Source organism: Dermacentor andersoni, chromosome 8, assembly GCF_023375885.2.
Source record: "Dermacentor andersoni chromosome 8, qqDerAnde1_hic_scaffold, whole genome shotgun sequence".
Taxonomy (NCBI): Eukaryota; Metazoa; Arthropoda; class Arachnida; order Ixodida; family Ixodidae; genus Dermacentor; species Dermacentor andersoni.
Window position 1 is genome coordinate 13,379,266 of NC_092821.1, and position 16,654 is coordinate 13,395,919.

A 16,654-nucleotide genomic window follows, 5' to 3' on the forward strand; every position below is an offset into this window, starting at 1 on the left:
GCTGCTGTCTTCACCATCACTACTACGTGACAATATTAACATAGGCGGAGCCTCTAAGAAATGCAATGAACATATAAAACAATCTAGGCAATGTTTGCTTCATCTGTTTAAATTGTTCATATCGGCGACTTCACAAATCAAGATTTAATTTGATTCAAACTTGTATTCAAACATATAATAACCCCTTCATTTATATTATCAAGACGTAATGATCACGACTGTAAAATTGGAGTACCAAATTAAGACGAACGTGTATGCTACTCCTTTTTTGTCCGAGCATTAGACAAGTGACAAAGCAGAATGAAGAGCAAGTTCACTGTAACAGTGAAGGTGCATTCTATTCCTTGCTGTAACATCCTTGGGCTCTGCGGGATATACTTGCAATAAAGAAAAAAATCACAAATTTCACAAATAATTAATACTCCCTGATGCAAAATTTGAGCGCAGCTGGGGCGCTATAACGCAAAACCATTCCACTGTGTTATGATTCCAATCTTCTGACTTCAAATGTGCGTAACCACCGACGCAAGCATCGGGCGGTCACCCGCAGGGTTGTCTCAACAGACCAATCAAACGCTCTCCTTGTTCATAGTGGTCACTTTTGTTTGCGTACACTGAGCGGCCTGTCTTATCTAATTGGCTCACAAGGGGCCAGGAGAGCGCTCAAGTGGAGAGCGATTCGATGTGGCTGAGCCACTGCAATAAAAATCAATAACCAGATGAAGAGGGTGGTGCCGGCGTCTGTGATTGGTCCGCTTTCTCTTACTTAGCCTACGGTGGCTAGTCGACAATTCCGGCGGCATGCTACGGAAGCTTAAGAATGACGCTAAAACTAATCCTCATCAAAGAAGAGTTGGCAGAACGAGGTCGTAAACGTATTGAAACTGCTCGAAAACGTTACACGGCCACGCAAAAACTTTTATTACACGTCAATAAACCCATGTTCGCCAACAGGTGCGAGTAGCCAGTGCCTAAGCGATCGGCGGCAGCCATCTTTTATACCTTTCGGAACGGGGTAGCCTGCGGCTATTCTGAAGAAAATTCAGTTTTGTTCGCCTTATTAATGCATCTTTAACGCGTACACGTCACGTTGATGCGGTGAGTTTTTGCGGTTTTGTGACGTTGCGCGACAGGCAGGTGAAGTGGGTGCAGCCAAAAAACTTTTCACCAATAGTCGAGGGCTAATGGCGGAAATGCGTCCAATCAAAAGTAACTATTTTTATTTTGTTCGGTAAAATCATGCATAATCAGTGCTTAGACGTCATATCAGATGGGGAGCTATCGCGGTTTTCGTGACGTCGCGTGACAGACAGGTGGAGGGATATATTATCCCCCGCTGGGGTCCGCGTTCGTTTACATCTTTCGCTGTGCTCGTTCACACGGTCACAAGGTAGGACGCCCACAACGACGCTCGCCGCCGGAACGGGTGCCTAGGAGCAGTGCTCTTAAAATAATGTGTCATTCTTGACATCACCATGCACTTGTGTTTCTCTCATGCATTCAGAAAGAAAAGGTACATTGCAGAAGTTAAACTCGGCCGTACAAGTGGTTCAAGCAGCGTAGCGCTCACCTGCACTTTATTGTCGAACACTTCTTGCCATACCACGTAACTCTTACGCAGGGTCTGAATGATCTCCAGCAGTCTGTGAAGAACAAAATTCAGCATTGCATAAGATTACCTCACAAAATATTCGCTCTTCATAAAATCAACATTACTATTTCTGTCTTTATATAAAGACATCGCATTTGCTTAAGAATGGGTGCACTCCACTTGCAATGTCAAAATGCCGCGACGCTATATGTGCCCAACCACGACGAAGACGACGACCTCGAGTGTGCAAGCGAAGCGCTAGCGAAGAAGAAGCCTGAACTGAGCGCTTGTTCTAATTGTCTCGATTAAATACCGCTCTCCGCTCTTGTACCAAGTGAGCCGTGGCACTGGTGGACGTGCTAGGTACGGCATCATCACCTAATGATAGGGATGACTCCTGTGAGTAGCCCTGCATCCAGCCCGTCAAGACATCATCCACGCGTCGCGACACCTGTGCACCGCGCAGGGCGTTACCTGCAAGGTCTGTATCCGGAATTCGGCCTCTTGCAAGAAACTGTGTCAGCGACCTCACGAACTCAGGAAATGGCGCTTGCAAGTCCAACATAGGTGACTTTTAAAAACAATGTAGTTCCCCCAAGCTTCCACTGTGACAAGTATGAAGACGCCGAAGACTGGCTGGACCAGTACGAACGCCTAGCTAAGGTCAATCAGTGGCGTCCGTATAAGAAGCTTTCCAATGTGTACTTTGCTCTTGAAGGTAGCGCAAGGACGTGGTTCCAAAACCGCGAGGGACATTTGACAACGCGGGACGAGTTTTGCCGTCGGCTACTTGATACTTTCGGAAGCACCGATTGCCGAGATAATGCACAGCGCCTTTTCGAGTTGCGCATTCAGAAGCCCTACGAAGGTGTTTCCATGTGTGCCGAGGACATGTCTCGTTTGTTTCGCCGCTCGCATCCCAAGATGCCTGATTCAAAGAAGCTGAGCCATCTCATGCGCGGCGTCAAAGAGCAGCTATACGCTGGTCTCGTGCGTAACCCGCCTGCAACAGTGGAAGAATTTATTAAGGAAGCCACAGTAATCAAGCGGGCGCCCTAGCAGCGTTGCCGGCAATACGAACGCCTGACCAACGATGCGCCTGCAGGAGCCGCAGTACTGTCAGTGATGAGACCGCTGCGTCAACTGATAAGATACATTGTGCGCGAGGAGGTCGCTAAGCAAACTGCGACACCGAAGGTGTTTACTGTTGCTTCGGTCGCTGAAGTTGTCCGCCAAGAAATCCAGCAAGCATTTCCTGAGCCACTCTCTGAACCATATCCCGAGCCGTGCTTCGAACCACGCACCCGTCCGTCGCCCGCTTTCTACCGTGGCAGTACAGCAGTGCCACCAGTGGCCACCTATTGCCTGCTGGATACAGAGGGAGCATTTCAAGCAACCCCAGCTTCACAGGACCGACGTATGGCGTACTGCTGATCGCCGTTCATCGTGTTGTCAGTGTGGCAAACCAGGGCACATTTACTGTTTTTGCCCTCATCGCCAGGGTGGCATCCAGGAAATGTCACCTGCCCCCCCCCTACACAGTTTCCAGAGAGACATCTGCGCGTCGACGACAGTGTCACTCGGGAACAAGGCAGCTCACCGTCTCCGTTACGTTATTCTTCGCCGAACCGTCGCAGGCGGAAAAACTGAAATCAGCGATCTCCGGGGGGAAGGTTGGAAGTCGTCGAATCGCCAGAAATCCCCCATTATTACTGAGAAACGAACAGGGCAACCCGGAGAAACGGAAAGCCGACGAATTTCTGAGTGTCGACCTAGTCTTAACGATTCATGGGCACGACGGGACAGCTTTAGTTGATACTGGCGCATACTTTACGATAACGAGTGAGCAGTTGGCAGGCCTGCTTAAGTAAGTCAAAATGCAATGGACGGACCCTTATATTGTAGATGCCGGAGGCCAGGTGACGACCCCTACAGAAAAACGTACTGAACAACTCAAGATAGGAAATACAGCTTTTGTCGATCCTTTTATGAATTTACAAGAGTGCAGCAGATCACTCATACTTGGAATGGACTTCTTGCGGGAGTACGCGCCGTAGTGAAAATACGGGATGGCGAGATAACCCTGTCAACTAGTACAGAGACGAGACACGACGAAGAGTACATCGTTACGTGTCGCCGATGACGACGTCTGCATACCACCATTATCATGCAGTATTGTCTCCATCAGTTGGGGAGAAGAGTTTAACAAGGACGGTGTAGCCGAACAATTAACTGCACTTCTGTTCCATCACGGTGTTGCCATCGCTCGGGGTATCTTCTGCCGAATCGGTGGTCCCACAGAGGTACACTGACAAATTTTACCAATGAACGCCAGCACATCAGTAAAGGCACCGCTGTGGCATACTATGACGAAATTGACCACGTTCAACACTGCTTTGCTGTAAAAGAGTAATCAACCACTGATACGACGCCACATGCATACGTCGTCCACATTGACCCAGGTTTAGCGCCGCAACAGAAACAAAGTCTCAGGGAACTGCTTGACCATTTTAAATTTTAAGGACTGCTTCTCTACAACGTCCCGAATGCGTCAAACACCACTAATGAAACACCACATCATTACGGAGGAAACAGCAATACCCATCCGACAGCATCCGTATCGCGTGGCTAAGAGCGTTAATAAATACAGCAGAAAGTCAAGAAAATGCTAAAGGATGAAGTAACCAGCTGTTAAAAAGTCCTTGGCCATCGCCGGTGGTACTCGTTAAGAAGAAGGATGGTAGCCTGCGGTGTTCTGTCGAATATCGCAAGCGCAATCGGATTATGAAAAAAACGTGTGTCCCTTACCACGCATCGACAATTCCCTCGACAGGCTACGGCATGCACGTTACTTCTCATCGATACTGGCAAATAGAGGTCGATGAGCGCGATCGCGAAAAGACTGCTTTTGTGACGCCTGATGGGCTCTATGAATTCAAAGTTCTGACTTTTGGTTTGTGCTTCGCCCCAGCCACGTTCCAAAGGCTAATGGATACTGTTCTCTCAGACCTTAAGTGGAAGACTTGCTTAGGGTGCCTATACGATGTGGTTTTTTTCTGCCACATTTGATGAACATCTCAAACGGCTACGGTGAGTTCTTCAAGCCACATGGTCCGCTGGGCTTACCTTAAAACATGAAAAGTGCCACTTTGGCTATGAAGAACTACACTTTTTCGGCCACGTTTAAGTCACACAGGTGTCAGACCTGATTCTGAGAAAATCGCAGCAGTCGCACTTTTCAAGGCCTACGGACAAGCAGGCAGTCAGACGCTTCCTGAGCCTATGCGCATATTACCGGCTAATTCTTGTGGGTTTTGCACGAATCGCCTCACTGCTCACCTGCCTAACCAGAGATGTCACGTTTGTGTGGGGCGAGGAATAGGAGGCGGCATTTAACGAGTTGCAGCGCCGTCTACAAACTCCGCCTGTTCTTGTCCACTTTGACGTGGATGCGCCTACAATGATCCACACCGATGCCAGCAACGTGGGTCTAGGCGTCATCCTTCTTCAGCGGCAAGACGGCGCTGAGCGAGTCATTGCTTACGCAAGTAGAACACTGTCAAATGCCGAGTCCAACTACTCCACCACAGAGAAGGAATGCTTGGCTGTAGTATGGGCAGTTACCAACTTCCGTCTGTACATATACGGCCGCCCATTTCTAGCCACAAGTGACCACCATTCTCTCTGTTGGTTGACCAACATGAAAGATACATCTGCACGTTTAACACGCTAGATCCCCTGGCTTCAAAAGTACGACATGACAGTGCTCTATAAATTGGGAAGGCAGCACTTAGACGCCGACTGTCTTTCCAGATCGCCGATTGAGTCGTCAGGCGGAGATGATGACAAACCCGCAGGCTTTTTAGGAGTTGTTGATGTGGTCACCATTTCTCAACAACAAGAGGACCAAGAGCTCGCTTCACTAATTGGTTTCTCAGAAGGCCGCACCACAAACAAGCCCGAATTGTTCTCAAGGGACCTGTCATCATTCTGCATGAGCAACAGTGTTCTTTTTAGGAGGAACTTATCTTCAACAGGGAAGAGACACCTACTAGTTGTCCCTAAATCTCCCCGCTATGAAATCTTGCAGGCCTGTCACGATGAAGCTACTTCCGGTCACCTAAGATACACAAGAACATTAGCACGAATCAGAGAAGTACTCCTGCCACGGCTTGCAGCACAGGTGAAGCACTAGGTTCGAACGTGCCTTGACTGTCAGCGACGAAAAGTGCCACGTATGAAACCTGTCGGACTGTTACATCCCGTTCCAGTGTCGGCAATGCCGTTTGCCCAAACTGGAATGAACCTTTTGGGCCCATTCCCAATATCTGCGGGGAAATAAGTGGATCATAGTCGCGACAGATTACCGCACGCGATATGAAGAAACCAAGGCAGTTTCGAGCAGCACAGCAGCCGAGGCCTCACAGTTCTTCATCTAAAACGTCGTCCTGAGGCACGGTGCTCCAGCGGTCATCGTAACCGACAAGGGAACCGCGTTCACGGCTAAACTTTTGCGAACTGTACTCACGCTCGGTGCCACGGCTCGCTTGAGACAAGACCAGAGAGCTGTATTTATTCGTGGCAATTAGAACACGCGTTGAGTTGAGGCTTCTTCTTCTATAGCGCCTCGCTTGCACACTCGAGATCGTCGTCTTCGTCGTCAGCGTGGTTGGGCACAGATAGCATCGCGGCTATATGATCATAAGGTGTCTGTAGAGTGTACATAAGAGACGGGAAATTGAGTACCGTTCTCGTGTTTGCTTTGTTTCATTAGTGTGGCATTATCATTGATGCAATGACCAAAACACACCCAAATTTTCTACTTTAACAACTGAACCTGCTTGCCTCTCTTGGTTAAGTAGTGTCAGAGAATAGCCTTCTAAAAATCCGAGGACATCTAAGCATTTCTTGCGATTTGTGAATGCAAAAGCTGCAATCTTCACTTGAGGGCCGCTGGGTGGTTCTTCAATTACAACGAAGGCGCCAAATAAAGCAACGGACGAAGGAAGGCGACACGGGACAGCCACGAAGGCACACTAACAACTGAGCGCTTCAATTCTTGACACAGGAATAAACAGCTGCTGCCAAGCATTCGCATTGTGTTCATGTATAAACAACTCGCCTACCAGCACATGCTCAGCGGTTCTTCGAGTTATGAACTCCTCTCGAGCAAGCGAGCCCATTTAGACGCTTGGCCAACGCCTCCTAGATAGCACAAGGCAAGTGCACTTCGATCCGTGACGTCGTGTTTGCCCGACTGCCCCAAGATGTGTTGGGGTCGCTACCGAGTATGCCTTGGCGATTTCGATGTCACCGCTTTCGTCAACAGTGGCTTCGCAATGAAAATTTCGGTCCCAGTAGCGTGATGTCATAAAGCAGAGGGCACAGGTCAGCCATATACCAGGTGCTGGTTTATCCCAGGGGGTAAGACATTCGGCATCTAAACGTGGGGTCCTAGGTTCGACACTCCTTACCGCTGAAGTTTTTCCTCGGAAATGTAATGTTTTTACGAAGAAAATGTTTTATGCCGGGGTCCAGCATCAACTTTCTATAACGGATGTGACGTCGGCGCGAACGCGTACAATACACTCTCTCTTGGCGGGGATGGCGCTGCCGTTTGGGGGCGGTGAAGCAAAATACTGCATCATAAAACTAACGAGCCGCGAAAGTGAGCGCTTCGGTAGTCCCAGCGTGGCGGAGGATCCAACGCGGTGTATTCTGATATATGAATGAATGAATGAATAAATGAATCAATGGTTTTTTATTTCTTTTCACTTTGAAAAAGAGGAGACAGGACTAAAAGATGGGGCACAGCTCGACGAGCGTCCCGCCCCCTTATACGTTTGACGGCAGAGCACTGCAGAAACATCACGACAAATGCAACACTTGCAGCAAATACTGGAAACAAATGCACTTTTAACAAAAAGAAAAATCTAGTATTAAGTTACACAAAAATACATACATACTTATATACACATACAATTTCGCATTTATGCATATATACACACATGCAGATACAGACCACATGCACAAGCAGTGCACACAGATCTATCTACACGTGTGGACAAGTGTGCTAACATGCACTCATGATAGTAATAAGCGAATAAATATATTATGAGATTCTAGTCTATTTGGCATAACTTACAAAATAGTCTTATTTCATTATTGGAGTTGCATAAATGATCAAAGTTTTCCTGTGCGAGTTGATTAAGCAGAATGGGTACTGTAAGTGTTAATGATTGTTTACCGTAATTGGTCCGAGGTGTGCGTACGTGCCATTCCTCCTTATGCCTAGTATCATGGATGCTACCGTTAGCTTTTAAATCGGCCAGTGAAAACATAATAGATTTATTAGACTTCAAGTATGACCTGTAGCGTAAAATTAAACGATAGTTGTACAAAGAGCATACAGGCAAGATTTCAAACTTTGAGAACAGATTTGTCGTAGAAAATAAACGAGGGACATTGGCAATATATCGCGCTGCTCTTTTCTGGAGCAAATGCAATTTCGTAAGGTTTAGCTTGCTAGTAGTGCCCTAAACAAGGTTACAATACTGCAGAACTGACAATACTAAAGTATAATAAAGAAAATTTTTATTTGAACAGGAAGAAAGGATTTCAATCGACCTATTATAGCTACAACAGAAGATACCTTTTTACTTACATGTTCCAGGTGATCATTCCGACCTAAATCTTTAGCGAATGTTACGCCTAAGACAGAGACCGTGTTAACAATATATAGTTGACCCGTATCTATTTTCATGTTTATTGTACTTCGTAACATTTTGCCGCTTTGCATATAGACAACAACTTTTGTCTTGCTGGCATTTATTCGCAAACAGTTTGCACCAGTCCAATCTTTAAATTCTCTTAACACTCGGTTCCCATGAAGGTGTAGATCAGTTTCTGACTTAGCAGCGATAAACATTGCTGTATCATCAGCATAAGAAATAAATTTTGCCCGTTTAGAACTTTGTGGCATATCGTTTACAAACATCACGAACAGGAGTGGTCCAAGGATGCTTCCCTGCGGCACTCCAACTTTTACAGCTGGAAGACTGGACTTTTTCCTTTCCAACTCTACAGATTGTGCTCGATGCGATAAATAAGATTCAAAGACCTCCAAGGCAATACCACGGATACCATAAGCTAGCAGCTTAGCATGTAAAATTTTATGATTTACAAGATTGAATGCTTTGAAAAAATATATATATATTTCCATAAGTAATATTTTATTGTTGAACGCTTGTAGAATGGCTTCTTTATGAATTAAAAGCGCTGTTTCGGTGAAGCGATGCTTCCTAAAGCCATGTTGTAAACCGCCTAGAAAATTATATTTGTCACGATATGATGATATTTTAGCGTGAATTATTTTTTCAATGCCTTTCGAAAACATTGGTAGGATCGAAATTGAATGGCAGTTGGCTAGCAAATTTTTGTTACCTTTTTTAAACACCAGCTGCACTCGAGAAATTTGCATGTCTTTCGGAAATTGGCCAGACGATAGAATCAAGTTGTAAATGTGAGTTAGAACAGGACGAATGATGTCAAGGACATGCTTTATAAGTCCAATTTTAATACCATCTGTGTCCTGCGATTTACTATATTTAACAGAGCTTATAAAAGAAAGGACCTCAGCACAATTCGTAGGAGTGAAGAAAAACGATTTCGCACTCATGTTTTATTGGGCAAGGCATCATAATGACTACGCTGTAAATCAGTACAGGGGTTAACTTGTTGGATAAAGAAATCGTTAAAAGCATCTGCTAGTGCTGCGCCAGATAGCTGTTTGCCTTGACGTAGAAAGTTATGGGGAATAATGTGAGGTTAACCAAGGTCTAGCAGAAAGATTAAATTTCTCCATGTCACATGGGATCGCGTAAGCTCCGGTTTTGAAAATAGGTTTTCTAGATATAAGTTTTTAACTGTTCTCAGTTTACTTGTAAGTTTATTTCAGTACAACCCATATTCTTCCAAACTAGCTGGTATTTTTGTTAAACAAAATTGGCGTACAGCGCATTCTTATACTGAATCATGTTTAATAATTCATAAGTAACCCAAGGTTTACGAGCTTTCGGAGCTTTTTCTAACTTTTTTAGTCAGAACTGTTCATGGTATATTTTTTTAATGTAATGACGAAAGTGGAATATGCACATTCACTATTGTTTGAATTGTCACACTGCTACGAATTGATGGAGCTGCGAAAATCTTCCAGAGAACGTGCCCTTATGTCTTGAGCATCGCGAATTGCTGTGCTCTTTTTTACTAAACGGAAGGTACTGTTAATTAACACAGCACTACCTAAATGGTCGCTGATATCTGTCTATATAATATCCGCTATTACGGGATCAAAGTAAGTGTTTGTGATGAAAATGTGCAACAGTGCGGCAGTTCCCTGGGTAACGCGTGTTGGCGCTGCAATTACATTGGTCAAACTGTTCGCGATTATCTGGTCCTGAAATTGTTGCTAATAGTGCGTGTGCGTAAGCATGTCCACATTACGGTCACCTCCTAGAAAAAGGTTAAAAATTTCCTCCGCAACATGGCTGAAAAGCTTTCCGGTGAAACTCAAAATGCGATTGAAATCACCGGAGGGCGGCCGGTAGATGACACAAAAAATAGTGTGGCGGTTTCGGAGTGTAAGTACTTCGATATCAGAACTGATAGCGCAGACATCGTCCACAATTTCACATGTGATGGCCTCCTTAACAAGAATAGAAACACCACCTCCTCATTTCGATAAAAACTTTGATAACCGGGGGGACAAAACACTTGTGACATGTTAGTGTACCACGTTTCCGTAAGCATTATAGCTGTGAACGGCACATTTAGGCTTTCCAGGAGCATTTCCATTTCATTAGTTTTATTTACTAATGAACGAATATTTTGGTGGAAAAATGACAGTGATGGTCTTTTTGCATTCACCAGTATATTAACATCGTCTAATATAAAACCGATAACTGAAGCAGAAACACATAAAAAAGGAAAACACAAAAACGACTGAGCTTTCCTACACGATGTTCCTTAAATCATCCAGGCTATTTATGAGAACAGCAGGCGTCCCAGCTGATTTGCGAACGAATATCTTGCCGTTTCTTGTGCACGCATACTGCCATTTACAATCTTTCTTCTTTTCATTCACGGCACCGAATAGCCGCTTTATGCCAGGGCACAAATTCTCGTTTACCTGAACGGGAACTTAGGTGAAAATCCCAAGACATCGGAAGATAGCTTTTCTTTCCTAGCCCTGTCTAGGAAGGTGACTCGTGATGATCTTCGCGCAAATTGAATTACAATGTTAGGAGCAGTAGTATTGCCTGATGCTTTAATAAAGAATGGCAGATTTTAATGTTAGAGTCCTCAAGGGGCATGCCTACTGCTTGTCCTTGTTTTTTGGCGATTTCTTTGATATTTCGTTCGAAGCATGTGGCACGCCCTTGACTTCTACATTATTGCATCTCGAGTGCTGTTCACTGTGCATAAGTCTAGTCTCATGTTGCTTCAGCTCCGCACACAGGGCATCATGCTTACCCTCCAACACCATAACACTTTCTTTTAAAGCTTGATTTTCTGTTTCGACTCAATCTACGGACACCTTCATTTAGTCGTAGCCTTCATGTGTGAAGTTCAGGCTAGCCTTTATTTCCTTGATGTTCTTTCTTAAATCCCTATCAAGGCTTTATCGAAAATCACGAAATTACTGCATCATTGTTCGCTCGTCCTCAAACAACTTATGCATTTCCTTTGTCATGCTATGCAAGTACTGCGAAATTCAAAGTTGCAAGATTAATTACAACACTACAAGTAGATACAGAGAGGCAGTAATGCACAGCTTAAGAAAAAGTAGGCACTATAACAGCAACAGTAGCAGCAGCAGCAACGGCAGGAGAAGGTGTGATAGATACAACAAAAACTCGGCAGATACACACTGACCCGTATGGTAAAAATTTCAAGTGTCAGACAGGGATACACGCTGCAGCAAGCCACTGGTGACAAATGCATTAGGGGTAGGAATAGGCCGAATGGAATGCAATAGGATTAGGTGGAGTAGGTCTTCTGTTCAGGTGACGACGCAGTTTCTGCGCATGGTCTGTCATTCGCGCCCGGTTAGCCTGTGACGCCTCGTCGCCTACGTAGTACAGCTTGCACATGCATCAGCAGGGCTTACACGCCGCCTACTAGTTCGATTCCAATGGAAGAAAAGCAAGGACGTCGACGGGCGAATCTCGCTTCGGTCTGGAGAGGAGATACGCCAGCGTGAAGCAGAACCCCTTCGCGCGTTCGCGGCACACGCTGCGAACTCTGCCACTCGTATTCTCGAAGCTGAGCGCGTCGCTACTCAACTGGATGGCCGAAGCACTATGGAGCGCGACCTTCTCGTACCTTCACCGAAGGGACTCGGCAGCACGACGCCGCTTGTCAAGAGGACGCCGCTGGCCAAGCAAACCTGCAGCACGGTCGCCGACCCACAAATCGTGCGCCTTTTGTTGCTGTGGACTGTGAGTTCACGAAGCAAACATAAAGCAGTTTCTGAGAAGACACATTTCACTTTCGGTTTCTAATGGTAGTTATGAAAGAATGCTCAACCATATGTTTATAAAATAATTTCTTTCTCGGGATTACCGAAGCGAAGTTAGGACGCAGGCGAGAGCTTTCGCGCACAAAAAAACACGCGGATAACACAGGCGTCAGAGAGGGAGGGTGATATGGCTTCGCAGCGATGCGCTATCGCCTCGCACAATGCCTGGCGCGCCAGCGCACAGCAGACGTTCCTTTTTGGCCGCTCTACACCGTCAAGCCGTGCACGTGACGTGGCGTAGCGGCCAATGGAAATTTAGATGCCGGTTCGCTGCTACAGACGGCGGCTTCTTCGTTCAGTAGGACATTTGACGCTGCCGCATAAAAAGTCAACCGTTTCCTCCCCCTCGTAAATTTATTCATGAACCTTATTGGCGCCAGCAAATTTATTACATTTTTCATTTTAGTCTTCTGCTACGTATACATATATAGTTTTTTGAAGGCCGCGGTTGTGTGCAGCGATATGTATTGACATTTAACTTCTGCACAAAGCGCGCGGGGCATGAATATCTTTCAACACGAACGTCAGTGCATTTACGGGGACACTCTTGCTGCACCTATCTCTTTGAACGCTGCCATTGCTATAGATGACCACATAATACCTAAATATTTCAATTAAAGAGTACGTTACTTGGATAATTCCACATTTCTTTTTCTAATTTAGGTGGCGTTCACTTTTGATGTTTGTGGACTAAGCGGAAGGAAATCTGCTATCTGGCGAAAATTTTTTACTCATTTACGCAAACTTAATGAACACAAAAATACGCATGATTAACCTTCCCACACGCGTATGCAGGTTTGTGCAACTGTTAGTGTGTGTTCCTAGAAAATTTAACAGATAAAATTAAAGAGCACTGCAGCTATTGTGAGGAAGTAAGGACTTTCGTGGTGCCATTGCTTCGTTTGAAGGGTACCTGAGAGCCACATTTTGGGATTATCCTTATATCAAACACTTGTTTTGACGTGAACAGCTACTGAGACAAAGAAATCGGCTGGCCATAAAATAACTGGAAGAACTAGAGCATGAAATCTACAGTAACAACCACTATAATATTGTCAGAAGACAACGAACAGACTAGTACTATCGGGCGATGACGACGAGTATGACGAAGAGGCTAAAAGCACGCGAGAGCCTTGCAGCCATCGCCGCTGCTCATAGCTGTTTTACCAATTGTAACGTTGTATACAGTTGCAAGTTGTAAAGGTACGCCATCACCGCAAATATTTTTTCTTGTGGAAGTGTTGCGTAAGCCGGCCCCGCGTGCTCATTCCGTCAACCAAGCTTCGAAGCGGTCACCTTCTTGATTGCACCGGCGCAACAGCTGCAAGCCTGCGTAACGACGGCGGAGCAGTCACAAGCTATTGTGATTCTTTTGCACCCTCGGTGCCTGGGAAATTGATCACGTGGATGGCTCAGACGTCAGGGACTGGATCGTCATGTACGAGCGCGTCAGCCTAACCCGTCAGCCTAACAGCCAAAGACCTAGCAGGCTGCCTTGGCCTTTGGGCTCCCCGTCTTCAAGAATACTCGCTTTCGGCTGTTTTAATACCGGGTAACCTCCACCAAGATACCATGTGGATGTCACAGCATCTCATGCATCCGCCCAAGTCGTTCAGTGAGGCATCGACGCCTGCATCTTGTCTATTAGAACTTCCTTAGGATGAGTTACAAACAACGCCGCGACTCGGCTTTACGTTGTACCATCGACAGTCTTAGCTCTCCCACACCCGTCCCTTCACTGTACTTCTTTCTGCCTTCACGAAAACATCTTATGCGACCACAAACTGCCCCTCAATGGCCAGGAACGCCTTCTCGTCGTGCAGCAATACGAACGTCCAACGGAATGTCACTAGCTGCGTCCTATGCCCACGCTGAAAGAGATTGAGATTTAGGGTGGGCACTTCCGATTATCACTATAAAATATAACACCAACGAGTTTCGCTTCCCGTTTAGCGGAATAAAGGTATTTCTATGGTAAAGTTTTTACGTGAGCGATAAAAAATTGATGCTGCTGTTCGAAAACCTTTGGCTAAAATAAAACAAATAAATTATAAAGCCCCAGACTGTGGGGCTGCTGTTTGGTCCGCTGCTTCGAAGTTCCTTAATTCGTTTTTTATATTTTGCTAATAGGAGCGCAGAAGTGTTGCAGGAAAAAGGAGCCCACTGTCTTGGTCTCCTTTTTTCCGCAACGCTTCTCCAGCTCTCCTTTCCAAGACATAATGTCAAACCAACCAGCCCAGTAGCTTACTGTTCTGAAACACGTTTTTACGACACGGTTACTGTTCCAGGTCGGTTTAGTGCAACTGGGAAAGTTACCATTTCCTTGCGCAAACGAACACGAGTCAGTATTTGCAAATGTAGCTCGGTGGTGGTCACTATCACCATGCGCTATCAAACTGTGTAACCAGTGCGCATTCGGTGTTACGTGTAGAACGTAAAAGCACCTCACAACTTTATCATAACTGCAGCTCCTTATTGCTTAGCTTTTAGAGACGTCTTGGCACGTCTGAAATAAGAGCTATGTGCACGGGGCAAATTTACATATTAACCTCATATATTAATCAAAATCCACTGCGGTTGCTCACTTATTTGTGCCACAGAACCTAGACAACACCTTGATATTGAGAAAATCCATAACAAACCTCTGGATGTAGTATTCCTCCAGCTTGTCAAAACGCCAAGGAAAACCCATCTTTCGCATGAAGCTAGTGACGTTTGGATTAGACATCCTGCAGAAACAACAACAATCACCAGCATCACCATCATCAGCCTATTTTATGTCCACTGCAGGAGGAAGTCCTCTACCTGCAATATCCAATTACCCCTGTCCTGCGCCAACCATTTCCAGCTAGCACTTGCGAATTTTTAAAGAACACCAACTTTATGAATAATACGTGCAGTCGCCCACGCAGCATTCGCCAACATTGGATAGTCTGTAGAATACTGTTTGATCATTGGTTAGCATCCCACCCAGTGGATTCTGCAAGGCGCGAACGTAGTGATAGTTTTATAGGATAGGAAATTTAATCGCCGACAGTAACGGCACAAAGTAGTGGAGTTCATAATAAATCTCTTCTAATTGCTATAGCAAATATATAAGTGCTCTACGCACATTTACGCCATCTCCGCGATGTTCCGTAATAAGGCCAAGTGTGAGAATATCGCGGGCTCTCACCGTACGCTGTGTAGCACGAGTGAGAGCTTGCGAGGGTGAGCCAAGGACGCTGGCTCCATCTCACGCGCGCAAGGGGAGAAGGCGGGGATGAAGTACGCCGTCTTCCATCGTTCGCAAGGCACTGGTGTGGGAGCGGGAAGGGGGGGGGGGGGTTCTACTCCAGCGGCGGGGGCGTATGGCGCGACTAAGCTCCATCGCGAGGGCCCTACTTTGAAAGCGACCTGCGATGGGGTCACATTGTAGGTGTGCCGATGGCTTAGAGCTTCGTGTATGCTGTGTTTTCGCCACTTAATTTGCGTTGAAGTGAGAAACAGCACGAAGGTCTGCTCACTTGCTGCCGCCGCGCATCCTCATTTCCAACGTTGTGACAGAGAGTGTCCAGGGTCATCAAGTCAGATGTGTTCATGTTTTCCTGTGCGTGCGTGACACCCTACTTGGTAGCTTAGTCCCTAAGCGAATGTTTACAAATTTATACGGCTAATAAATCTACTATGTTTACTTTTACTTCACAAAGGTGTCTAATAATTTGCTATCGCAATCAATACTGCACCTTTCGCGCGAAGCTACGACTCTCTTTTCCTTGCTGGATCGACCGTCTGTCATTCCTGTTTGAGTTCGGCGATTTCGCTTACTTTCGACTCCTATTTCTCATTATCTTACCCCTTCGTTCCTATATTCCGCGGTCTTCGGTTCGTAGTCTCTGTATTATACTCTAATCACATAATCTAAAAAGTAATGACCTCATTGTATTCCCATGGCACGGTAAATTACGTCGCTCAGGGCTATGATCCCCTTAAGAAAATTAGGTTATATGAACAGATAGTAGCGGAGCTGCGGCCGCGTGTGCTACTAACACTTACCAGCATAGGAAGCTGACCTCGTCCCCTCCTAGGTGCAGGTACTGGTCCGGAAACACGCGCGCAACCTCGGCGAAGAAATGGCCAAGAAAAGCGTACGTCTCATTGCGCGTCGGGTCAACCGGCCCAAGCCGGCCATTTGGCACGTGGCCATCATAGCACGTGGTCAGCAGCTCGGGATATGCCTCACCCCAGGAAAGCGTGTGGCCTGAGGGAACGGCGGGGAAGACGAGGCAGACACTGGTTTATAATGATTGCAATTTTCGCATACTTTATTTGCACATGTCAAGATCACAAACGAAAACAAACAGGCAAACAATATAGGAACATACAGGGTGACAAGATAAAATATTTAAGTTTTCTTTCAAGCAACAGCTTACTGGTAGAAAATGCTGCGTAGAAGTGAAAAACTGGCAGTGATACTCATGCTCGATTGCAAAAGCAGCTCCCTG

At 45.9% G+C, this 16,654-nt stretch overlaps 1 protein-coding gene across 3 annotated transcripts in view; it reads right to left on the reverse strand.

Annotated features, from left to right (window-relative positions):
* Positions 1-16,654, reverse strand: part of LOC126526656 (beta-hexosaminidase subunit alpha-like) — a 138,344-nt gene that overhangs the window by 59,502 nt on the left and 62,188 nt on the right. For all 3 annotated transcript variants that reach the window (XM_050174524.2, XM_072289585.1, XM_055068332.1), the window contains 3 exons: positions 16,206-16,410; positions 14,813-14,899; positions 1,571-1,643 (listed from right to left, as the gene is read on the reverse strand). In XM_050174524.2, the coding sequence (XP_050030481.2) occupies positions 1,571-1,643; positions 14,813-14,899; positions 16,206-16,410 (365 nt within the window). The remainder of the gene's footprint in view (positions 1-1,570; positions 1,644-14,812; positions 14,900-16,205; positions 16,411-16,654) is intronic.